The 25,844-nt window shown below is 40.6% G+C and overlaps 1 protein-coding gene across 1 annotated transcript; it reads left to right on the forward strand.

The window, feature by feature from the left end:
- Window positions 1–224: 224 nt before the first annotated feature.
- On the forward strand, window positions 225–24,278 carry serpinc1 (serpin peptidase inhibitor, clade C (antithrombin), member 1). Its single transcript, XM_066647603.1, has 8 exons — window positions 225–397; window positions 7,424–7,801; window positions 14,056–14,271; window positions 14,353–14,490; window positions 15,823–16,041; window positions 22,131–22,305; window positions 22,552–22,616; window positions 23,619–24,278. Exons 2-8 carry the CDS (start codon window positions 7,430–7,432, stop codon window positions 23,793–23,795), a joined length of 1,362 nt encoding a protein of 453 aa, XP_066503700.1. The 5' UTR covers window positions 225–397; window positions 7,424–7,429; the 3' UTR covers window positions 23,796–24,278.
- The last annotated feature ends 1,566 nt before the right edge of the window (window positions 24,279–25,844 follow it).

A 25,844-nucleotide genomic window follows, 5' to 3' on the forward strand; every position in this document is an offset into this window, starting at 1 on the left:
AGAATTGTTTCATCATAGGATAAAGGTGATCAGTCAGAAATGAACCAGAACCGATCCAGTTGAATGATCTTCACATCATAACACTAGACTGTATGGGCAAGAAGGGTTGAGATATGCTATGTATTCACTCGCCTATTTTCGAAGAGTGGGCGTCCAAAAATGTTAGCAAACGGTAACGCTTACTTCAGCCCACATCAGAAAACTCAGTCCACACAGAGAATAAGATTTAATCGCTTCAGGAGTGGATCAGCAAGACCAAACGGATCGATAGCTCAAAGGTTGATTTGAATGAAGTGTTGTGTTTAGTGCTCGTTAGGGCACTGACCTGGTCAACAGAGCATTTCTCTCTCTGCTTTTACCGTGACCAGCGCTGCTCTAGCTTTTAAAAAGAAAACAGGTAAGATTAAATTCATTACAATTTCATTCAATATATTACCACGTTTCACAACAAAATCGTGAAGGAACCACGACTAGCACTAGTTTCATATTGAACATTCATTTGAGATTCGCAATTCATACGACGGAGCTTTAGGGCCACGGCGTTTAGGAAAAAAATCAAGATTCCGAGAATAAAGTTAGAATTCTGAGAAAAAAACAATCTCAGAATAATTGAGTAAAAAGGTCTGTATAATTTCGAGAATATAATCAGAATATTTAGAGAAACACTGTTTGGGTTATTATTTATTATAATACGTACACAGACAGACTCACAGTCTGTGCGCCATGAGTGAGTTGTGCAAGAAGCAGTCAGTGAAGTGAACAGAATTATTTATTAAACGCATCCATACGACATGACGTCCCCGTCAGTGCAGCCCCTGAATGCGATGCATAAGGCTTTAGTTTATTGTACGAGCCGTAACGCGATGGAGCCTCGTGGGCACGCTGGAGTTCCACTCGCTCTGGATCTATTTTCGTGATCATTAATTGTATAATGTGAATTATTCCTAAATTTTTTCTCGGAATTATTCTGAGAATATTCTCAGATTTTTCTTTGTCAGTTGCAGATTCCTGGTGTAAAAATAACAATAATAAAAAATAAACAAATTACATACATAGCCTTTATTTACTATACTGTACTTGCTCAGATTAAGCCAGAAACGCAGCCTATTATAGCTGTTTTTGCCCCTGCACCCAGCTCCCGCGTTAGGAACCGTCGCACAATTACCAGAAGAAACGTTATCGTTTGATGTTAATATCCAAATATTTCTATTAATCTCTTTCCTTATTGTATCTAACGATGTGACATCAACTTAGACATTAACACAGTTTTATTCCTTACGCACTAAAGCTTATTTAAGTGTTATTATTTTAATGAAATCATCCATCCATCCATCCATTATCTGTAACCGCTTATCCAATTTTTAGGGTCACGGTGGGTCCAGAGCCTACCTGGAATCATTGGGCGCAAGGCGGGAATACACCCTGGAGGGGGCGCCAGTCCTTCACAGGGCAACACAGACACACACACACTCACACCTACGGACACTTTCGAGTCGCCAATCCACCTGCAACGTGTGTTTTTGGACTGTGGGAGGAAACCGGAGCACCCGGAGGAAACCCACGCGGACACGGGGAGAACACACCAACTCCTCACAGACAGTCACCCAGAGTGGGAATCGAACCCACAACCTCCAGGCCCCTGGAGCTGTGTGACTGCGACACTACCTGCTGCGCCACCGTGCCGCCCTTAATGTAATCAGTAACCAAATAAATCTATTAAACTCTCAAGTTACGGGACCAAATGATATCAAAACAACTTACAAAAGTACAGATATTTATTCTTTACACATTACAAGGCTTATTTTGGTGAAAAAAAGTAAGTCATTTATTTTATAATTATTAAAATAGCTATATAAATCTATTAATCTAGCACATTATTGGACATAATGATGTCATTATGATTCCTTACATGCGACAAGTCTTGATTTGGTAAATAGTGAAGTAATTTATTTTAGATAGATAAATAAATCGATTAAACTTAGAGATGTCCAGATATTTTTCCCTGACTACAAAGGTTAATTGGGTGAATATTGAAATTATTTATTTTATAATGATATTAATATTCAATAAATCATATCAAGCTTTGTAATTAATGCACCAAAAGAAGTCAAACCAACTTAGAAAAATACAGAAATGTATTCTTTACATACTACAAGGCTTGGTGAATGGTTGTGTAATTTATAATAATGTTAATATCCAAATAAATCTATTAATCTCTCAACTTATTGGATTTAATGATGTCACACCAACTTAGTATTCTGCATATATTGATTCCTTATATACTACAAAGCTTAGTTTGGTGAATAATGAAGGTATTTTTTAAATAATGATTTTAATAGTCAAACAAATCAATTAAACTCTGAGGTTATTGGACCTAATGATGTCAAACCAACATAGAAAAATACAGATATTTATTCTTTACATACTACAAGACGTATTTAATTTATATATTTAATTTATAATGATGTTAATAGCCAAATGAATCTACAAATCCAAAAAAAGTTGAGACATTGTGCAAAATGTAAATAAAAACAAAATGCAGTGATGTGCAAGACAACATTTTAAATGTTGAAACTGAGAAAGTTTATTGTTTTTTGAAAAATATTTGCCCATTTTGAACTTGATGCCAGCAACATGTTCCAAAATGTTTGCAACAGGGCCATGTTTACCACTGTGTTACATTACACTCTGTAAGCATTTGAGAACTGAGGAGACCGGTTGCTGTAGTTTTGAAATGAACTGTTGTTGGTTGCTTCAAAATTTCAGCTGCTCAACAGCTCAGGGTCTCATTTATAGGGTTTTTAATTTGATAATGCCCCAGATGATTTTAGCTGGTGACAGGTCTGGACTAGTTTAGTTCCCGGACTCTTTTACTAAGGAGCCATGCTGTTGTAACCCATGCAGAACGTTCATTGGCCTTGTCATACTGATATAAGCAAGGCTTTCCCCGATAAAGACATTGTCTGTAAATATTGTTCAGCATTAACAGCGCCTTCACAGATGTGCAAGTCACCAATGCAATGTACACTAATGCCCCCTGATACCATCATGGATGCTGACATTTTGAACTATGCACTTATAACAAGCTAAGCGGTCCCTCTCGCCTTTAGCCCAGAGGATGCATAATCTATTATTTCCAGAAAAGATTTACATTTTCATTTGTCATGCCACAAGGCACATTTCCACTTCACCTCAGTCTTAAATTAGCTGGGGCCCAGTGAATGCAGCTGTGTTTCTGGATCATATTTATATCTGGTTTCTTCTTTGTATTCGGGAGTTCTAACTTGCATTAGAATGAATCATGTTCACAGACAGTGGTTTTGGGAAGTGTTTTTGAGCCCATGCAGTGATTTCCAGTACAGAAACATGTCTGCTTTTACTTTTGTAAGTTGGTTTGACATCATTCGGTCCAATAACGTGAGAGATTAATGGATTTATATGGTTATTTTAGTCATAAAAATAAATGACTTAATTTTTCCAAAATGATCCTTGTAATGTGTAAAGAATAAATATCTGTAATTTTCTAAGTTGTTTTGTTGAATTCATTAAAAACTATATAACCACAATTTTCACCAAAATAAGCCTTAGTAGGTAAATAAAATTATGTACATTTCTAAGCTGATTTGACATCATTAGATAAATTAAGGAAAGGGATTAATATAATTATTTGGATATTAACATTAAACGCTATACGTTTCTTCTGGTAATTTTGCAACGGCCCACAACGCTGGAGCTGGGCGCAGGGGCAAAAACAGCAATAATTGGCTGCTTTTCTGACTTAATCTCAGGAAGTACAGTATAGTAAATATAGGTTATGGGTGTAATTTTTTATTTTTTTTTGCAACAGTACTGATGAATATACGTTTGATAACTGGTGAAAAAAGCCGTATTGCGAATCTCAAACGAATGTCGAATATGAGACTACTCTATTTCTGCATAAAATAAACGGTTACATTTCCTTCTGTTATTGTCGGTCTTTTTTGTTTGTGAACTTTTAGTCAATTGATTTTAATCGTAAAACCGAGCTTTTTTTGCTTACAAATACGATTAAAATATACTCATATTTAAATGTACAAAACAGTATTAATGCACCAAAAATACATTAATCGATTCCTCTGCCAAGTAAAATAGATTGATAAATTGTCAGGACTGCGGGGCGGACTGACGGAGGCGGACGCGCTTGCTAAAACACAGATACTTTAATTTAAACAAAAATATAACAAAACAGAGACAGACTTAGATAACGTAAAAACAAAGGTAGAAAGCAAACCGAAGCGAGGAACAGGTGAGACAAACAGACTTGAAAGCAACACGATAATGGTGGAAATGAAAAGTGGAAACGAAGCGAGGAAGGGACTAGAACAGGGACAAACGGAGGAACCAAAACAACTGGGGAGTGCCCAGGACTAGCAAAAGTCTTTGGTGAAGTCCGAGAAGCCAGCCTGGGCACAGCTCTAAGAATCGGCCCAAAAGCCTAGGGGCCAATCTAGGGACACGAACAGAAGCGGCTGGGGCCAAAGTCACAGGAACAGGAGCAGCTGAGGAAGCCACTGGCACAGGAACAGAAGCGGCGGATGGCGCCTTCACAGGGACAGGAGCAGCCTGGTTCGCCGCCATCACAGGAACCGCCTTCACAGGAACAGAAGCAGCAGATGCCACCTCCTTGGGAACATGAGCGGCGGATGCCGCCTTCACAGGAACCGGAGCGGTGGATGCCACCTTCACATGGACCGGGGGCGGTGGAGGTCGCCGCCATCATGGGAACAGGAGTGGCGGAGGTGGCCGCCTTCACGGGAACAGGAGCGGCCTGTTTGGCCGCCTTCACGGGAACAGGAGACCCTGCGGGGACACCATTTGAAGCAGGGGACCCTGCGGAAACACCCTCAGAGGCAGGGACTTGGCCCGCTTGCAGGGCACGTGCTGGGGCTGTAGAGGGCTTAGGGGGTCTGGTGGACGCACACTTAAGGGACTTCCTCAATCCAAGATCTCCAGGAAGTGCGCCACCGTTTTCCTCATCTCCTTTGTCCTGAGGTTTGAGGCTAACAGCACCAGCCCTCAACGCCCCCTCAAAAATTTCCCCGGACCTGAGAGGGTAGTCCTCGGGAGCAGAGGGTCCTGCAGAGACATCCTCGGGAGCAGTGGGTTCTGCAGAGACGTCCTCGGGAGCAGCCCGGGAGAATCTTGCTTTTAAATGCTCTCAAAAAGACTCCACATAAATATCCAGGGCTTTTTGTCGCAGATGATCTGCCCATAGTAATGCTTCTCCACCAAGGAGCGATCTCATGAACATAACTTTGAAAATGTCACTTGGAGTAGGACTAGTTAGATATTTAAAATACAGTTTGCATTGTAGGAGGAAACCGTCACAGTTCAAACTCCCCTCAAATCTAGCGTGAATTCCCGTAAAGGACTGCAACATCGCTGGTTGATCCCCCACATTTCTAACTAGTGATTCTTGTACGTTTTTGAAAGTTTCCTTGAATGAACAGTCTGTGTTAGCTGCATTCTTTTTGTGGTCGGACATTCTGTCAGGACTGCGGGGCGGACTGATGGAGGCAGACGCACTTGCTGAAACACAGATACTTTTATTTAAACAAAAATATAACAAAACAGAGACAGACTTAGATACTTTTACTTACTTTTGTAAATACAAGAGTAGAAAGCAAACCGAAGCGAGGAACAGACAAGACAAACAGACTTGAAAGCAACATGACAGTTGAAATTAACAGAGGAAACGAATGTCTGACTAACATACACGGAGACAAAGGGACTTATAGACACACCTAAGACTGATAAAGAGGGGGCAGGATTACAAATAAGACACTGACGGGGACACTGACGAGGGGTAGGAACAAAGACAGGACTAGTGCGGAGACATGAACAATAACAAACAGAGCCATGTGCAAGACACATGGCGGGGAACAACAGACTAGACAGGACAAGGGCGTGACATAAATAGGGGAACGTGACAATTACATATTTTGTAGAAATAGCATATTATCTGATCAGAACAAATTAATATATGGCATTTGTCTGTCAATTTACTGTGCATAAATAGTGTAAAGCTTCTGTCTATTTGCTGGGTATATCATATATCTAACAGATATACAAACCAGATTCCAAAAAAGTTGGGACACTGAACAAATTGTGAATAAAAACTGAATGCAATGATGTGGAGATGGCAAATGTCAATATTTTATTTGTAATAGAACATAGATGACAGATCAAAAAATTAATCTGAGTAAATGTAACATTTTAAAGGAAAAAATGTTGATTAAAAATTTCACAGTGTCAACAAATCCCAAAAAAGTTGGGACAAGTAGCAATAAGTGGCTGGAAAAAGGAAATTGAGCATATAACGAACAGCTGGAAGACCAATTAACACTAATTAGGTCAATTGACAACATGATTGGGTATAAAAAGAGCTTCTCAGAGTGTCAGTGTCTCTCTGAAGCCAAGATGGTAAGAGGATCACCAATTCCACCATTGTTGCGCAGAAAGATAGTGCAGCAATACCAGAATGGTGTTACCCAGCGTAAAATAGCTTTACTACTTTAAAACTTTTAAGTTATCATCATCAACCGTGCATAACATCATCAAAAGATTCAGAGAATCTGGAACAATTGCTGTGCGTAAGGGTCAAGGCCGTAAAACTCTACTGGATGCTCGTGTTCTCCGGGCCCTTAAACATCACTGCACCTCAAACAGGAATGCCACTGTCAAGGAAATAACAGAATGGGCTCAGGAATACTTCCAGAAAGCATTGTCAGTGAACACAATCCACCGCGCCATCCGCCGTTGCCAGCTGAAACTCTACAGTGCAAAGAGGAAGCCATTTCTAAGTAAGCTCCTCGTACGTAGGAGAAGGATCCGGGTACTGAAATGGCCAGCCTGCAGTGCACCGCATCTTTCACCTATAGAGAACATTTGGCCCATCATAAAGAGGAAGGTGCGACAAAGAAGGCCCAAGACGATTGAACACTTAGAGGCCTGTATTAGACATGAATGGGAGAGCATTCCTATTTCTTGAGAAACTTGAGAAACTGGTCTCCTCTGTCCGCAGACGTCTGTTGAGTGTTGTAAGAAGAAGGGGGGATGCCACACAGTGGTAAAAATGGCCTTGTCCCATCTTTTTTGGGATTTGTTGACGCCATGAAATTTTGAAACAACATATTTTTCGCTTAAAATGATACATTCTCTCAGTTTAAACTTTTGATCTGTGATTTGTGTTCTATTCTGAATAAAATATTAGATGTTGGCACCTCCACATCATTGCATTCAGTTTTTACTCACAATTTGTTTAGTGTCCCAACTTTTTTGGAATCCGGTTTGTAGATATTGTGCATTAAAATGTGCTGTGTTTTGTTCATTCCCAAATTATTTTTGTCGAAGAACATATTCCTCAACCCGTTTTTCTCTTTAGATCAATATGAAGCTGTTGGCCTGTGTAGGAGTTGTGTGGATCCTCTATATTTGCTCAGTTCATGGCATGATAGACATCTGCAGTGCAAAGCCCAGAGACCTGCCCCTAAAGCCTGTCTGTGTCTACCGCAACCCGAATGTGCATGATGACCCAGAACCCCCCACTGAGAAGCCCCCAGAGAAGGTCCCTGAGTCCACTAACCCAAGAGTGTTTGAGCTGTCCAATGCCAACGGCCGCTTCGCCCTTTCCCTTTTCAAGAAACTATCCAAGGGAAAATCTCAAGACGAAAACATTTTCATGTCGCCCCTCAGCATCTCCACAGCCTTCGCTATGACAAAACTGGGGGCCTGCAACAGCACCCTAGAGCAGATCATGAAAGTAAGTTAAAAATTTACAACCGGCAAACCATATATATATAAATCTGTAGTCCCTGAATTCATTTTTGTTACCCTGTTCCTGCTTTTGTGAATGGCGCTGCTGTTTTTACCACTGCATTCTTAGATCCTGACAAAATCATCTCACGACTCACCTTTACACATTTAAACTCCTCTACTAAACTTGTGGTGGTAGCTCCAGTACCCCTCTCCCATACCACACCATGCTACTTACACAATGTGGCACCCCTAGCCACTTCCTTATGGCCTTGTTCATAGCCCTTTCCATCCTCTCTTCTGTGATCGAAACATCAAAAACTGTCAATAGCCACCTAATACAAGGCAGTAAGCCAAACTGCAGACACCACAATTTCAACTTCCCTGGCAAACATGATCTAGCAATGCTATTAACAGCTGTCACCAGTTCAGCTTTTAGTCCCACAACCAACAAAGAGTTTGATATAATTTAGTGCTGCACTATACTATCTACCTAAATTCTTCACTGTTCTCTCCAGTACAGTAGGGATCATTTCTCCTTCCATCAAAACATTTTCTTGCACAAGTTTTCCTTTGGCAATCGACAGACCTCTAGACTTGCTTGGTTTACTTTTCAGCCTAGCCAAACTTATATTTTATTATATAGTTAATTATTATTACTTATTACTTAGTTAATAATGAGCCTGATGTGAAGTAGACTAGTTCTTTATAGAGAAACATACAGCCTGCAAATTTTTTTTACTGGAGCAACCGAAGGAAACCCACACAGACACAGAGAACTACTCAGAGGCAGTCACCCAGAGAAGGGCTCGAACCCACAACCATAAGACCCTGGAGCTGTGTGACAGTGACACCACCTGCAGCGCCTCTGTGCTGCCAATATATTTACAAAAATTTTTTTATTTATATTACAAAACCACCATCCATGTCCTCTGATTTAATATGTCATGTTGCAACTTCAAACCAGTTTATCCTGAAACTTTTAGAATCCAACTTTAAAGAAGGAGTTTATTTTAATTTGAGCACATTTTACCTATGTTGTCACGCCCTCGTCCTGTCATGTCTGTTTTCCCCGCCATGTGCTCTCTTAGCACATGGCTCTGTTTGTTATTGTCCATGTCTCCGCCCATGTCCCACCTTTGTTCCTCCTCCTCGTCCGTGTCTTATTACCCTCGTTATCTGTTCCAGGTGTGTCTTGTCTGTGTTAGGTATTTAAGTTCCCGTATGTCACTCCCGTTTGTCGGTCATTTGTACTGTTTCGGTCCACGTTGTTACTTCTGTCATGTTATCAAGTCTGTCTGTCTCCGCTGTTTCTTCGCCATTGTTTTCCACATCGTCATTTTGTTTCACTCCCCAAGTCATGTCGTTTCTTTCCTCTAAGTCTTGTTGTTTCGCCTCCGGTGTTTCCGTGTCTTGTTCCTTAGTCTGGTATGTCTGTCTCTGTCGTTTCCTCGCTCTAAGTCCTTGTATTGCTTCACTCTCCCTGTCTAGGTTTGTCTGTTTAGCTCTCCCTGTCTAGGTTTTTTTGTTTAGCTCTCCCCGTCTAGTATTGTATTGTTTTGCTTCCTTTATCGTGCTGTCATGTTGCTTAGTCCGGTTTTTCTGTTCATCGTTTCATTTCCTTTATCTTATTGTTTCCGTAGTTGCCTGTCTTTGTTTTGTTATATCTTTTGTTTAATTAAAAGTACTGTGTTTTAGCGTGTGCGTCCGTCTCCGTCAGTCCGCCCTCCGCGAATCGTGACATATGTACATTAATCAGTTTGCCAAAGACCAATCAAAAAAGACCAACAAAGACCTTAAGCTTAAGTGTAGTGAAATTGCTATATTGTATATTATCTGTGTAAATGTATCACTCATTTCTTCAGTTTTGTCTGTCCCACATCCTTCATACAGTGTTTATTCCAGCATTGTGTTTCTGAGGAAAAATACAGATTGAACTCAGGAAGCATTTTTTATGATATTTTTAAATCATATTTTCTGAAATTTAATGTTAACAAATTGGATAGCTTTCATAGATGGGTAATTGTGCCCAAGTGTGAAATAAGTGGTACTCCCTGAATATAACCTAATGCTTTGCATGTCTTGTTTTCAGTAACAACCCCAGCTAACTAAAACTGAAACACGTTCACACTAATTAGCCACCAATATCAGAAACAATACATACAGGAATAAGTACACAGTGACATACTACATGACCTAAGGTTTGTGGACACACACATCCATCAATTCTACAGAATTCAAGGGTAATAATACATGGTTCCATATTTGCTGCATTAACAGCTTCTAGCTTTCTGGGAAGGTTTTAGATCAGTGGTCATCTACCAGTTTATTGTGATCAACAGGTCAATCTCCATTGTGATATCTCTTGCTGATTCACTTATCACATTTAAGTTATAGCTGCGTCATTATGTATCCACAGTGGTTTGCAAGCAAGTTAAGCAGGATGTCTGTGAATTCTGACAATCAAATTCCAGTAGTGACCAGCAGTGAACAATGACAAATAGTGCTGCTCTGTACTGCCTCTGCACAGTCTGAGCCAACACTATATTTCATGCAGATTACAACACAGTGATAGACACACTATACCCTTTTGTTGAGTTGTTCTACCTTGTCAAAATATTCTACCATAGTGTATTTTTATAAGTACGGCCATCTAAATAAAACTGTAGGAATCATATCAGAATATGCTCCCAAACAATGTATAAGTATGAAATTAAAGGTAATTAGAGTGATAATTATTTGTTTATAGATGTATATTTTTGCTGCATGTACAGTTTTGGGAAGGCTGAAGCAAATTACAGTAAGCTATGATTGTATTATGCACCCCAGGAAAACAGAGTTACCAAGAAAAATGCATAAAAAGTTAAAAAATGGGTGTGAGCATGTGCAGAGCTGCTGTAGGATAGGTATCAATAGGTAGGACAACTTTTCAGAACATGGCTGTACATTAATGAAGTAAGTGAACAGTTTTATTTTATGTTATTGAAGGCGATGATCACATACACAGCTTTGTTATTTTAAGTAGCCTAAGGCTGGCATTTGTGCTGGTAGATATTTAGCTTGTTCAGATTTCAAAAGGTGACCTTATATGTAAAAGGGTTGGTCACCACTGCTTTAGACTATGGCATTTAGTAGTGAAAACATAAGTGAGGTCAAATACTGATGCTTTCTGATTAGTTCTGAATCAGAAAATTATCTAGAGTACTTCAACTCATCCCAAAGCTTTTAGATGGAGCTCTGCCACTCCCGAGAATATAGAGAAAATATCCAGAGAATATATCCACTGGCTTTTAACCATTTTCTCAGTGCTTGATATTGCGCGTGGTGAAAATCTACAGTTATAATAAAAAAAAGTATAAATATAGCCGCAAGTGGTGATTTACAGTCTCCTTGCTGCAGTCTGTGTAAATTCTGCTTACATTTGCAAGAGGCCTTATATTGCAAAGTTATTGGGTATTTTCACATATGCAGCATTTCTGAGTGTGATCTGTCTGTGAGCCTCTCAGTCAGTATTTGTGCAGATGCAGAGTGGAGCAGAATAAGCTGGTTGTTGTGAGTGTGAGCTCTGTGGGCCTCTCAGTCTGTGTGTGTATAGATGCAAAGAGAGTGGAGAGGAAGGGGGCTATGCTGAGTGTGGGCTCTCTTGGCATCTGATATTCAGTGTGTTGAAGCAGCAAAGAGGAGAGAGGGAGGGGGAAGTGGGATTTGTTTCTAAAACATTTTATGTTTTAAATGTATTGAGGAGATGTGGAAATTTTGCTTACATTTACAAGTATGAGGCCTTACATGCCATTGCAGTGTGTGTGTGTGTGTGTGTACCATAACTTTTTGACCACCTCCTCGTTTCTACAATCACTTTCTTTTCTCTGATTTCTACAGACCATAGAGGAGCAATTTGTAATTTTATTATTATAGAATACAGACCATTTGTTGCTCTGTATACAACATTCCCCCCTTTCACACAGTTCTTCAATGGTAGGGACCCCTATTTAGCAGGTACCATTTGGTTGATGGATCTGGTGGTGGTGGGTTAGTATGTGTTGTGCTGGTACAAGTGGATCAGACATAGCAGTGCTGCTGGAGATTTAAATCACTGTGTCCACTTACAATCCAGTTTTGGTCTACCTTGTAGATGTAATAACATACACAGTAGCTCATCTGATACTGCACAGTGTGTGTTGGTCATCCTCTAGTCCTTCATCAGTGGGCACAGGGCACTGGATGTCACATGGATGTTCTTGGTTGTTGGGCTATTCTCAGTCCAGCACTGACACTGAGAGATTGAAAAACTCTACCACCCAAAGCATACATGATAAATGGGTGATGAATAGGGTGAAAGGGAGCAATCAAGGTATGCAGAGCAAGAGGTGGACTCCAGTCTATAACAAAAGAACTACAAAGTGCTCCTGTGATCAGTGGAGCTGAGTTAATGGACAGTGAGTATAGAAACAAGGAGGTGTTCATAATGTAATGATTTATTTGTATATTGGCATTGTATATAGTCAGGAGAGAGATGCAGAGAGGTGAGTAGTGACTGGAGGCCTCTCAATCAGTGTGTGGAGTAGGAGTGAAAGGTGGGAAGGGGGATTTTTCCATAACAGACAGTGGTTTGCATTGGTGAGATTAAACCCACATGTATTTGAATGTGAACTAGTCTCTAAATTCCAACCCAGTCCGGACATATGTGGTATCTGCAGAATCATAAGAATCTGAACTTTAATAATGGTAAGAAATGTTGAAATTTCATCAATGTGTGATTCCAGGCTTCGCCTAAATATAGCTGTGCTGGTTGCCTTTCTAAACATCACACCCTGGGCTTCACAAACTATATATCTCATTTTGGTGTTACTGTATCCCTAGGTGGCGCTCCAATTGTAGTGCCCCATGTATGTGTATTTTGATCATATTTTTCACACATCTTCAGAATACATCCTTACACATGTGTACCCATTTTGGTTTGATTTGGGAAACTTTTATTGAGTGTGTAGGACTCTGCCCACTCATGTTTGTTGAAATTTGCAGCAACAGCATGTCCAAAATTCAAGATTTTTTTTTTTTTGATAATTTTTACCTACAGGCTATACAGATTTTCATTCTGTCATTGTTTGCTGACAGAATGAAAATCCAGAGACTAGTACAAAAGCCCCATTTTCACATGCCTAACAACTGAGGAAAAACTATTAATTTTTAAAAATTAGTTGCAATTGCAGTTGTGAGACACTAAGGAGAATATATTATAAAGCTAATATCATGTTGATAGTTTCAGTTTTCACTAAGATATTCCATATTTTCAGGTTAAAAACATGAATTGTGCCTCCTTTGATAACCTTGTGGCTATCAGCACAAAACAAGGCTCTTTGTAGCCTGTCAAACACGTGCTGAAAATTGATGGGTTGATGACATTAATAATTTTGCTTGTATCAAGTTGTCCTTAATTTCCCAAGTGTAAGCTTGCTCACAGTACCAGCATGCCAAATGTAAACTTCATATGCCTTGTAGATGCAGAGATATTGCCAAAAACACATAACAAGCTATTATAGCATCCCCTGTAATATTTCATGCACCAGAATATATATATATATATATATATATATATATATATATATATATATGCTACTTCAGAATCATGTCTTGAAGCAATGTCTGAAAATTCATTTGATTTGAATAAAGTATACAGAAGTTACATGAGTTAAAGTAAAACATGCCATTAACTGTATAGGTTCATTAGCATATGGTGTCCATCATGATTTGAAAGTTCCAGTTTTTGTTTTTTTTTGATAATTATTGACCAGCATGCTCCTGCGTACGTTTTGACACCAAGTTCATGAGGATAGGATCATAGGACAACTACTACCTTTTGACTAAGTATCAAGTCCATAGGTCTTACAGTTTCGGCTGTGCAATTTGTTTTGAGGCAGAAAAAGGAGAAAGAAAATAAAAAGAATCCTAACAAATGCATTAAGTTTCCTTGCACTGTAGTGCTCGGAACCCTAATAATCCAGAAGTGCTCTGAACCCTAATTGTGTTCTGTATCCAAAGGTCTTGAATATATATGCACCATTGAGGATACCACCATCGTGACAAATATTCTGAGAGTGTACTATAAAGATTGTGTAAGCTGTGTCTGTCTAATTTATTGTCTATATTCATAGTGAGTCCACTTTAAATTAGCTTGTCTACAGTTATATATATATGTCTTGTTTTAGAATTAGATATTTCTACTGATGTGACTGACCCTCATTCATTTTTTCTCACTTGAAGGTGTTTGAATTTGACACAATAAAGGAGAAGACCTCAGACCAGGTCCACTTCTTCTTCGCTAAGCTGAACTGCCGCCTTTATCGCAAGAAGCACAACACTGTGGAACTGGTCTCAGCCAATCGTCTGTTCGGAGAAAAGTCTCTGACCTTTAGTGACACCTTCCAGAATATCAGTGAAACAGTCTATGGTGCCAAGCTGATGCCACTCAACTTTAAGGTCATTCTCTTGACCCACTCATAAATCCTCACATCCAGCATCCTTCTCTGTGTTAAATCGGTCTGGGTACTTTTTCTACAGGAGAAACCAGAAGAATCAAGGCTGAAAATCAACGAGTGGATCTCTGAGAAGACAAATGGCAAAATAAATGACACTCTTCCTAAGGGCTCATTAGACTCTACTGCTGTGCTGGTCCTAGTCAATACCATCTACTTTAAAGTAGGTAAATCTCTAAAGTCAAGAGGTCAATGGTCAGTGGGAATGGGAAATCAAAATGCATTTCCCTTCTACACTCTCACATGTAAGGATGTATTGTTAATTGAAAACTGCTTAAATGTAGTCAATTTATCTAATATTTCTAATAGTTCATTCTGACATAATGAGTAAGGATATAAGTTTATTCAACCTGTTTCTATACATGTGACTTGTTTCATGTGATGGACAACTATCTTATTCCACACGCAGATTCATTCATTGCTTCATTGTTGCAAAAAGCAACATTACTTACATTACCCTGAAAAAAAATGTCTCACTTCAGGTCAGTGTCTGGGAATGTGGTGTATTCAGGATTGTGTTTGTGTACTCTTGGTGCTGGTTCTTAGCAAAAGAGAAATGGGAAGATTGTGTTATGCCAAGCAGTGTATGCAGATGGCCGGAGTGGCCGGTGACCTGCTGTGGAAATCACTCATGGATGCAGCCAAAACTGAAAGAAGGACAGCAAGTTAAATTATCACTAATGGAGTAAGACGAATGAAGATGAAATCACATAAAACAAGCATAAATTGACAGCTCATACAAACTGGTTGAATAATCTTTTCGTGTCCCTACAACAGTCTTGTAATGCATCCTCTGAAATGTGTGTTTAGTAATTGTGTGTTTATGGCGGCACGGTGGCTCAGCAGCTCCAGGGACCTGAAAGTTGTGGGTTTGAGTCCCGCTTCTGGTGACTGTGTGTGAGGAGTTTGGTGTGTTCTCCCCATGTCCGTGTGGGTTTTGTCTGGGTGCTCTTGTTTCCTCTCATGGTCCAAAAAACACACGTTTGCAGGTGGATTGGTGACTCAAAAGTGTGCGTGAATGTATGTGTCGCCCTGTGAAGGACTGGCACCCACTCCAGGGTGTGTTCCTGCTTTGCACCCAATGATTCCAGGTGGGCTCTGGACCCACCGCAAACTTGAACTGGATGGGTGGTTACAGACAATGAATGAATGAATGAATGAATGAATAAGTGCTATATTCAAAAATTAATAATGGCTCCTTTAGCTTTTTACTTTGGTCATATTAAACACAATTCATCAAAATAATACTAAGTATAATTTTAGTTTATCTATAATCTTCCATAAAATCATGAAGTGTTTTTTATCTGCATTAATGAATAATATCATGTTTTAATAAACATGTCCCCTTTTGAGATAAACGAAAACTATTGACATACTTCTGCCAAAAACATTTGACTTTCTTTTGGGCAAAATTGGACCTTCATACTACTCAACGGTACTCATGGTGCTACATGTAATTTTGAAATGAAAAATTTTCCGTTCTTTTGCATTGCAGGGTCAGTGGAAAAATAAGTTTGACAAAAACGATGTCATTCCATCACAATTCCACATCAGTGAGAAGCACAAATGTTCTGTGCATCTGATGTACAAGGAAACCAAATACCGCTATGGAAAGTTCCCAGACAACAAAGTGAAGGTGCTTGAGATGCCCTACAATGGAGGCGGAATTTCCATGGTGCTGGTGTTGCCAGACAATGACATAAGCTTGTCAGAGGTATGTTTTTCTACCTCCCTACTTTCACTGCTTTCACATACGTAACTGGAATAATTACATTAAAGCATTACATTAAAAATCAACTAGGTCCCCTTGTCCCCCTTGTCTGGGATAACTGTTGGAACATTTCTGTGGATTTGATGGCATTTACCCATGAGAACATTTGTGAGGTCAGGCACTGATGTTGGATGATTAGTTCTGTATTACAAATATCACTCAAGCTCACAATAGCTGTCCTGGTTTGTGAGTTAATGAGTGTGTATGTGAATGTGTGTGCCCAGATATGGATTGGCGCTCTGTCCTGGGTGAAATCCTAGTGCCCGATGCAGTCCTCCAGGTGGACGGTCGTTTCTGGTCGAGAGTACGCTGTGCGCGTTTGGCTGCCGCTTCTCGCCAGTGTGTGTGTGTGAATTGAGCGTTCTGAGCAGTGTAGATTGTAAAGTGTCCTTGGGTATCTAGAAAGGCGCTATATAAGTGTAACGATAATAATAATAATAACACCCTAAGTAATGAATGGCACCTTACCAAGAATGCAGTTCTGTCTTTCCACAGCCTTTTGCTAGAGGACTATATATTGCTCTAGTCCAAGCCTGCCACAGTGTTGGTACCCGCAAGAGTACATATTCAGTACATTTAGTTAGGGAACATAATTGTACTGTACAGGGTGGGCCATTTATATGGATACACCTTAATAAAATGGGAATGGTTGGTGATATTAACTTCCTGTTTGTGGCACATTAATATATGGGAGGAGGAAAACTTTTCAAGATGGGTGGTGACCATGGTGGCCATTTTGAAGATGGCCATTTTTGATCCAACTTTTGTTTTTTCAATGGGAACAGGGTCATGTGACACATCAAACTTATTGGGAATTTCACAAGAAAAACAATGGTGGACAAGTTTCTGACCACTTATAAAATATTCAAAGTGCTGCCCATTGTGTTGGATTGTCAATGCAACCCTCTTCTCCCACTCTTCACACACTGATAGCAACACTGCAGGAGAAATGCTAGCACAGGCTTCCAGTATCCGTAGTTTCAGATGCTGAACATGGTATGGTGTGGTAAATGGGGTACAAAGATACCCACTATCATTACCACTATCACTACCATTCTTGGTATTCTATGGAAACTTCAAGGCCACTGGATATGCGAAATGGCTACATGATGATGTGTTTCCCTCTTTATGCACCGAAGCTGGCACGTTCCCTGAGTTTTTCCAGCAAGATGGTGCACCACCACATTATAGGTGTCAGGTCCGAGCATTCCTTGATGTTTCCTGGAAAGTGGATTGGTCGTCATGGGCCAGTTAGATGGCTCCCAAGGTCTCTCGATCTGACCCCCTTAGACTTTTATCTTTGGGGTCATCTGAAGGCAATTGTCTATGCTGTGAAGATATGAGATGTGCAGCACCTGAAACTACGGATACTGGAAGCCTGTGCTAGAATTTCTCCTGCGGTGTTGCTATCTGTGTGTGAAGAGTGGGAGAAGAGGGTTGCGTTGACAATCCAACATAATGGGCAGAACATTTTATAAGTGGTCAGAAACTTGTAAATAAATCATGAAAGAATAAAGTTAAAAAAATTTAAATTACCCCACCCTGGATCACCACCTTAACGTGGTGGAGGGGTTTGCGTGCCTGCGTGAGCCTAGGAGCTATGTTGTCGGGGGTAATAGCCCCTGGTAAGGTCTCCCAAGGTAAATTGGTCCTAGGTGATGGGCCAGACAAAGAGTGATCCATAAAGACAAGAATGAATAGCTTAAGAACAGGGACACAGAGAATAGAGTTACCGGAGCCTCACCCTGGAGCCAGGCCTGGGGGAGGGGCTCCTTGGCGAGCGCCTGGTGGCCGGACTTTCACTCATGGGGTCCGGCCGGGCTCAGCCCGAAGGAGTAACATGGGTCCACTCTCCCATGGGCCAACCACATGTGGGAGAAGTACTAATCCGGGTCTGATGCATTGTGGATCGGATGGCAGCTGGGGTCGGGGGCCCTGTTTTTCTGATCCTTGGTTACTGAAACTGGCTTTTGGAACATGGAACGTAACCTCTCTGGTGGGAAAAGAGCCTGAGCTTGTGCACGAGGTTGAGAGGTACCGGCTAGATATAGTTGGGCTCGCCTCGACACACAGTATGGGCTCTGGAACCAATCTCCTTGAGAGGGGCTGGATGCTCTTTCACTCTGGAGTTTCCCAGAGTGAGAGGCGTAAAGCAGGAGTGGGCTTACTCATAGCCCCCCGGCTTAGCACCTGTACGTTGGGGTTTATCCCAGTGGACGAGAGGGTAATTTCCCTGCGCCTTCGGGTTGGGGAAAGGGCTCTGACTGTTGTTTGTGCTTATGCACCAAACAGCAGTTCAGAGTACCATGCCTTCTTGGGGGACTTCAACGCTCACGTGGGTAATGACAGTGAGACCTGGAGGGGCGTGATTGGGAGGAACAGCCCAGCTGATCGGTGACCCGTCACAATTTGTCCATTACGAACACCATGTTCGAGCATAAGGGTGTCCACAAGTACACCTGGCATCAGGATACCCTAGGCCACATTTAGATGATCGACTTTATAGTCATATCATCGGACCTGCGGCCATATGTTCTGGACACTCGGGTGAAGAGGCGCTGAGCTGTCAACTGATTACCACCTTGTGGTGAGTTGGATCAGATGGCGGGGGAGGATGCCGGACAGACCTGGCAGGCCCAAACGTGTGCTGAGGGTTTGCTGGCAATGTTTTGGCAGAGGAACCTGTCAGAGGTCTTCAACTCCCACATCCGGCAGAGCTTCGACTGCATCCCAGGGGAGGCTGCTGACATTGAGTCCGAGTGGGCAGGACATCCATTGTTGAGGCGGCTGAACGGAGCTGTGGCTGCAAGGTTGTCGGTGCCTGTCGGGGTGGCAATCCCACTTGGTGGTGGACACCCCGGGTGAGGGGGGCTGTCAAGCTGAAGAAAGAGTCCTATCGAGCCTGGTTGGCTCGGGGGAATCCGGAAGCAGCCGACAGGTCGCTGAGGCAAAATCTCGGGTGTGGGAGGAGTTCGGTGAGAATATGGAAAACGACTTTCGGTCGGCTCCGAGAAGTTTCTGGCAAACTATCAGGTGACTCAGGAGGGGAAAGCGGTTTTCCACCAACACTGTATATTGACTGGGGACGTTATTAGGCAGTGGAACAAATACTTTGAGGAAGCAGAGTTTGGGTACCCGGGGGGAGGGGTGGGGGGCTCATATATCACTGGGGCTGAGGTAGCCGAGGTGGTAGGGCCCCGGGGGTGGATGAAGTTTTCCCTGGGTTCCTCAAGGCTCTGGATGTTGTGGGGCTGTCCTGGCTGACATGTCTTTGCAACATCACGTGGACGTCGGGGGCAGTGCCTCTGGACTGGCAGACTGGGGTATTGGTTCTCCTTTTTAAAAAGGGGGATCGGATGGTGTGTTACAAATATAGGGGGATCACACTCCTCAGCCTCCCCGGTAAGGTCTATGCGGTGGTACTGGAGAAGAGAGTCAGACTGATAGTTGAACCTCGGATCCAGGAGGAACAATGCAGATTCCGCCCTGGTCGTCGGACACAGGACCAGCTCTTTACCCTTGCCAGGATCCTGGAGGGTGCATGGGAGTTTGCTCAGCCAGTCTACATGTGTTTTGTGGATCTGGAGAAGGCACTCGACCGTGTCCCTCAGGGTATTCTGTGGGGGGTGCTCGGGGAGTATGGGGTACTGGGCTCTTTGCTATGAGCCATCCAGTCCCTGTATAAACAGAGCAGGAGTCTGGACTCCAGTAAGTTGGACTCCGTCAGGGCTGCCTGTTGTCACCGGTTCTGTTCATAACTTTTATTGGCAGAATTTCTCTGCGTAGCCAAGTGGCGGAAGGTGTCCAGTTTGGTGGTCTCAGGATTCCATGTCTGCTTTTTGCGGATGATGTCTTGTTGGCTTCATCGAGCCAGAACCTCTTGCTGGACCAGTTTGCAGCTGAGTGTGAAGCGGTAGGGATGAGGATCAGCACCTCCAAGTCCGAGTCCATGGTATTCAGTCGGAAAAGGGTGGAGTGCTCTCTCCAGATTGGAAGTGAGATCCTGCCTCAAGTGGAGGAGTTTAAATACCTCGGGGTCTTGTTCAAGAGTGAGGGAAAGATGGAGCGGGAGATTGACAGGCGGATCGGTGCAGGAGGAGGAGGAGGCCCCGGGGCAGACCAAGAACACGCTGGAGAGACTACATGTCTCAACTGGCCTGGAAATGCCTCGGTATACCCCCAGAGGAGCTGGAGGCGGTGGCTGGGGAGAGGGAGGTCTGGGTTTCTTTGCTCCGACTGTTTCCCCCGCGACCCGGACCCGGACCCAGATAAGCGGTGGATAATGGATGGATGGATGGATGGACATTAAAATTAGTTAGTAAATTAAAATTAAGCACACCATTGTTTTTCTTGTGACATTTGCAATAAGTTTCATGTGTCACATGACCCTCTTCCCATTGAAAAAACAAAAGTTTGCTCAAAAATGTCTGACTTCAAAATGGCCACTATGGTCACCACCCATCTTAAAAAGTTTTCCCCCCTCCCATATACTAATGTGACACAAACAGGAAGTTAATATCACCAACCATTCCCATTTTATTAAGGTGTATCCATATAAATGGCCCACCCTGTATATTATAATAATTGTATAATGATTTAACATTGTGAGGCTCCTCCGACCTGTAATAGGGAGAAGAGTCCCTCTCTCACAGCTCCTGGGCCTTCTCCTGTAAAAATCGTGGCCATGCAACTTCAGAACCATGGGGCGGAAAAGAGGATCCCCAGCCACAGGGATGCACAATCCGACGTTTTCAGTTCTGATACCAATAGGATACATGTACTTTGTGTATTGGTCGATACCCAATACCAATCGAATACCATTGTTGAATTAGTAAACCATATATCTCACCTTGTAGGAGAGACTTAAGGCATAAGGATTGACTTAAACATTATTAACAAAAATATGACGAAATATTAACGCATATAATATACTGAAATGCAATTTATTTGTCAATTGAAATGAAAGTTGTGCAGGACCTTGGCACCACAGAGTCAAACTGGTTAAAATAAATTAATAAATATAATAAATATAAATATAATGTATAAGCCAAAAATGGAAATAAGCAGAGGAAGGAAACCATCCCATAGACGATCAACGGCACCTGAACAAGCTTCTTGACCAAATCAGCAGCAGCTAGCTGCTCAGGTCCACACACAAACAGCCAGCCAAAAACACAACTGAACAACAAACAAAACATGAGTGAGACACGGGCAGAAGCATAGGTCAGATGTCTCACAAAGACTATTAGTGCAATTCAAAATATCTGTCTCATGGATTGGCCTATTTATCCGATACCCAATCCAGCTTATTTTGTTAATATCTTGTTAATATTTTGTTAATATCCAATCGGTGCATCCCTAGGCAGAAATCTCTTGTGAGAAATGGATAACACTTTGCAGGCACATAACTCTTAGTAAGGTGTTTACCTCTCTACAAGAAGAATCTAGCTCGGGTTTCCTGGTATGGACATTATGGCAGAGAGAGCAAGGAGGAGAAAGAGTGAGAGATGATGTTCAAGAATAAATATTGGACTGACTCAGTAGCGTGAGGCGAAGATACATGTTGGAGTAGTATCTTGTTGCCTTATGTTCATGTTTTGCTGTGTGAGTGATGCTGACAAATGTGTTATAATCAGGTTTTTAAGAGTTACTGAGCAGTGAGCTAGGGTTTGTGCCTGCTAACTTTAGCAGGATTAGTTCACTTTTTAGCCTTAGACAATGATTCTGGTAATAAGTGCTTTTCTTTGGTTGCTGTGTGGTTATAATGGCCAGATTTACACTTTATGTCTGTGGAACCCAAGCTTTGTTGACGACAAAGTGTTAGTAGTAGGTGTTTGAGAGTTGCGAATGAAAAATGTCCAGTGGTAGCGCCTGCTAACATTAGCCGTATTTATTCACTTTTTAGCGCTGGTTTCTATTTGTGTAATAAGTGTTTTTCTGTTGGCTGCTGTGTGGTTATAACGGCTAGAGTAATACCAGAGTTACACTTGCTGTAAACTGTGATTTGTCTCTTCAATAACTGTTTATTTAAGGTGGTGGCAAATTTAACGCTTAAGAGGCTCAGTGGCTGGTTGAACACCATGACTGAAACCACGGTGGCTGTGCAAATCCCCCGATTCCGCATTGAGGACAGCTTCAGCCTCAAAGAGAACCTGAAGGCAATGGGCCTTGGGCATCTTTTCTGTGCTGAACACGCCAGTCTCCCAGGTTCCCCCCTATTTTACTGCTCACACAAATAGACAGAAACTTTTGGCACCCCTGGCCAAATTACAGTTTATTAATTTTATGTTAGTATACACTGCTAAGATATGATATGCTTAATATTAAAAAATAAAAAATATATTTCCACTAACAAATTGTTAACTAAAACCTGTTGTTTGACAGGTATATTTAAACCATGGTACAATAACAACAGATTTTATCAGTCACACACTCCTTTTCTGCTGTTTTTAGGAATAGTGGAGGATGTCAGCAACGGCATTTACATTTCTGATGCCTACCATAAGGCTTTCCTTGAAGTAAGTTTCCCTCGTTCCCTCGTGATTGGTCCTTTTCTGTTGTACAAAAATCCAGGAGCAAAAACCAGATTTGAGGTCTTGAAGACCTTAATTTGATAAGAGGAGAATACTTCAGCATTTACAGTTTAATTGTCAGCAGCTGGCTCTGCAGAATAAATTTGCCTACAGCAATTTTTCCAGAGAAAACCTGCAAAATCTTAGATGAAATCTGTGTAAGTTCAGAGTAGGCTCAGAAAGGTTGTTGGTTCGATTCCCACGACTAGCAGAAAAACTGGGGGTGGTAGGAATGAACAACATTGTCCTCCTCCCTCAATCCATGGCTGAGGTGCCCTTGAGCAAGGCACTGAACCCACAACTGCTCTCCGGGAAGGGATGCAAGGGATGGCTGCCCACAACTCTGGGTGTGTGTTCCCAGTCCCTAGTGCATTAGTGTGTGTGTTCACGGCCACAGATGGGTTAAATACAGAAGACACATTTCGTTGTACATTGTACAATGACAAATAATAATTGCACATTATTATATATATTATTATATATTATTCTATATGTTATCACACTAGTTTGTGATTGTTAAATATTTGACTTGCCTAAATAAGTTCTTCTCAGAATGTCAAGAAAATAAGACAATATTTTAACATAAGTTAAAACCTAAAGGAAATGTGTCTGAATTTTAAGAGAGTAAAATCATACCTTTTGCATACATGAACTATTTGACAATTGAGATCATTTTTTTGCTCCACCTTATTGCAGATTAAAATTAAAATCAACTACAATCAAAACTGAGTCCTATTTAAAGTGACTAATGACTTGCTAATAAGTAAAGAACTATTATTTACTTTATCAAGTATGTACACAATAATCAGTTAGGGCTACTTTTGAATTAGCCATGGATTATTATAACCAGGATAAACTCAGTACCAATATATGTCAGTCAGATGAGAAATGTATGAGAATCATAATGACAGATAGAGTTGGATGCTTATATTCTGGCTGGTTTTGCAGGTAAATGAAGAGGGCAGTGAGGCTGCAGCTGCCACAGCTGTGGTGGCACTTGGACGCTCCCTCAATTTGAACCGGGAGAACTTCACTGCCAATCGACCATTCCTCCTCTTTATCAGAGAATCCTCTATCAACACCCTCATTTTTGCCGGCCGAGTCTCCAACCCTTGTGAAAAGTAGTTGAACGATTCAGTCCTTACAAATGGCCCAAGACCATCTGATGACCTTTCGTTCTCAACGTGATGACATTTTTCCAGTGTTCATTACAAATAAACAAGAAAATTCACCATAAATGGCCTAGTTACTAACATCATTGTAAATTAACCTGCTGCTCCAAGTGTTAATACATGAACACTCTTAAAATCTGTAACTGGGGCTCTCCCCACAGACAGGGTATGATTTTATATTTTTATATCTTTAGTTAGGTGACAGCATTGTACCACATTCTATTCCAATAGTAGATATTTATGTTGCGCAAGTTTCTCACACCCAATTTAGACCCCAGGCTTTTTTTCCCCCCAATTAAAACAGTGATGTTATAAAAACTTCAAGCCAACAACATTCATTTTGAAAAAAGAATGGGGGAACACAACTGGATTTATATTTAGTAAATATAAAGATATACTGATGCTGTCCTTACTGATAGACTTTAAAAAAAAAAACCTCTCTCTCATATATATATATATATATATATATATATATATATATATATATATATATATATATATATATATATATATATATATATATATATATATTACTCTAGTCAAAATAAAGCACTACTTTCAACACATTAGGATTAAAACAGGTTTATTTTCCATTTTAGAAATTTGGGTTTAGCAGTATCACACAATATGGGCTTTATTATAATTAGACATTTATAGAACATTGTAACAAATCCTTCACAGTTGACACTTAAAGTGCTTTATTTCCTTTTAGGAGAATGGACTCAAAACCTGTCGGCTAATGAAAAGAAAAAAGAGGAAACAGTGGTTGTGAAAAGAACCATTCACATTATAAATCATTAATAATCACATGTATCTCTGTACCATTTCATAAGGGAAAAGAAATTTTACTTATTCTGCAGTAATTTTAATCTTACATTATATTATTTCAAGAGATTTAAAAGTTAATATTCTTTGTTAATAAAATGTCTGAATTTAATTATATGGGTATTTGATTTCAATATGCTACTAAATATCCTTTCAGATTTTAACTTAATCCAGGGTTTAATAAAACTTTTCATTAAAAAAAAATTATATTTAATAATATGGTTGTTTAAAAAAAAAAATCCACATCTCATAAGACACAAATGGAAAGAACTTTATACACTATATTGCTTTGGGGACATAAACAATATAGCAAGACAAATGATAAAGGTCAACATTTTGGCATCAATTGGTGCAAATTTAGATGACTGGAAACATTCTAAAAACAGATTTATGTTTGGCCATCACAAATGACAAAAGACATGCAAATCAACAAGTAACAGATCTACTATTCTGAGTGTATATATTTTTTCCTCATTATTAAAAGAAACAAATAATTTTTTGATGCAGTCACACCTGTTAATTCAAATCAACAATGACGATTACAAAAATGGTTTGGATTAGACATTTCTAGTATGTTCCCTGTACAAAATATTCTGCTCCGGAGGGACGTAGATGAGACAAGACTGAACAAATCTGAAGATATGGCTCAGTACTGCCATTCAGTGTTCCCCAAAAATATTGAATGAACAATAACTACTTCGAGACATGCAACTGAAAACTTTTCACAAGCTTACTGTGACGAAAAAAAAAAGACTGAGACTGAGGTAAGTGTGGTAAGTTGTGAGTGAGAGTAAGCAAACATTTCACCACATTTTCCAAAAGCTTCACTGACTTACAATTGCTTGCTGCAAAAGGACAACTGTCAGTTCTACCACTTACAGGCAAGTTCCTTTTTTTTTGTAGTAAACAGAACATAATATTGTCTTTTCAGCTTCTGCAGCTTATCTACACATCGAGGCCAGTTGGAACATGAGGTGAAATAACACTTAGTAGGTCATTTCAAACAGTTCACTTTGTAAAATCTGTAAAAACTTGTGAGTTGTGTAACACTGGTACACCAATACAGAACGCTAGCTCAGTCAATGCCATTTATCCGCAGTAGCTGAATTGATTACTAGAAACTTTAAATAGTACTATTATTTACATCATAACACCTTTACTCTATGTTATTAAAGCT

This window comes from Hoplias malabaricus, chromosome 16 (assembly GCF_029633855.1).
Source record: "Hoplias malabaricus isolate fHopMal1 chromosome 16, fHopMal1.hap1, whole genome shotgun sequence".
Lineage (NCBI taxonomy): Eukaryota > Metazoa > Chordata > Actinopteri > Characiformes > Erythrinidae > Hoplias > Hoplias malabaricus.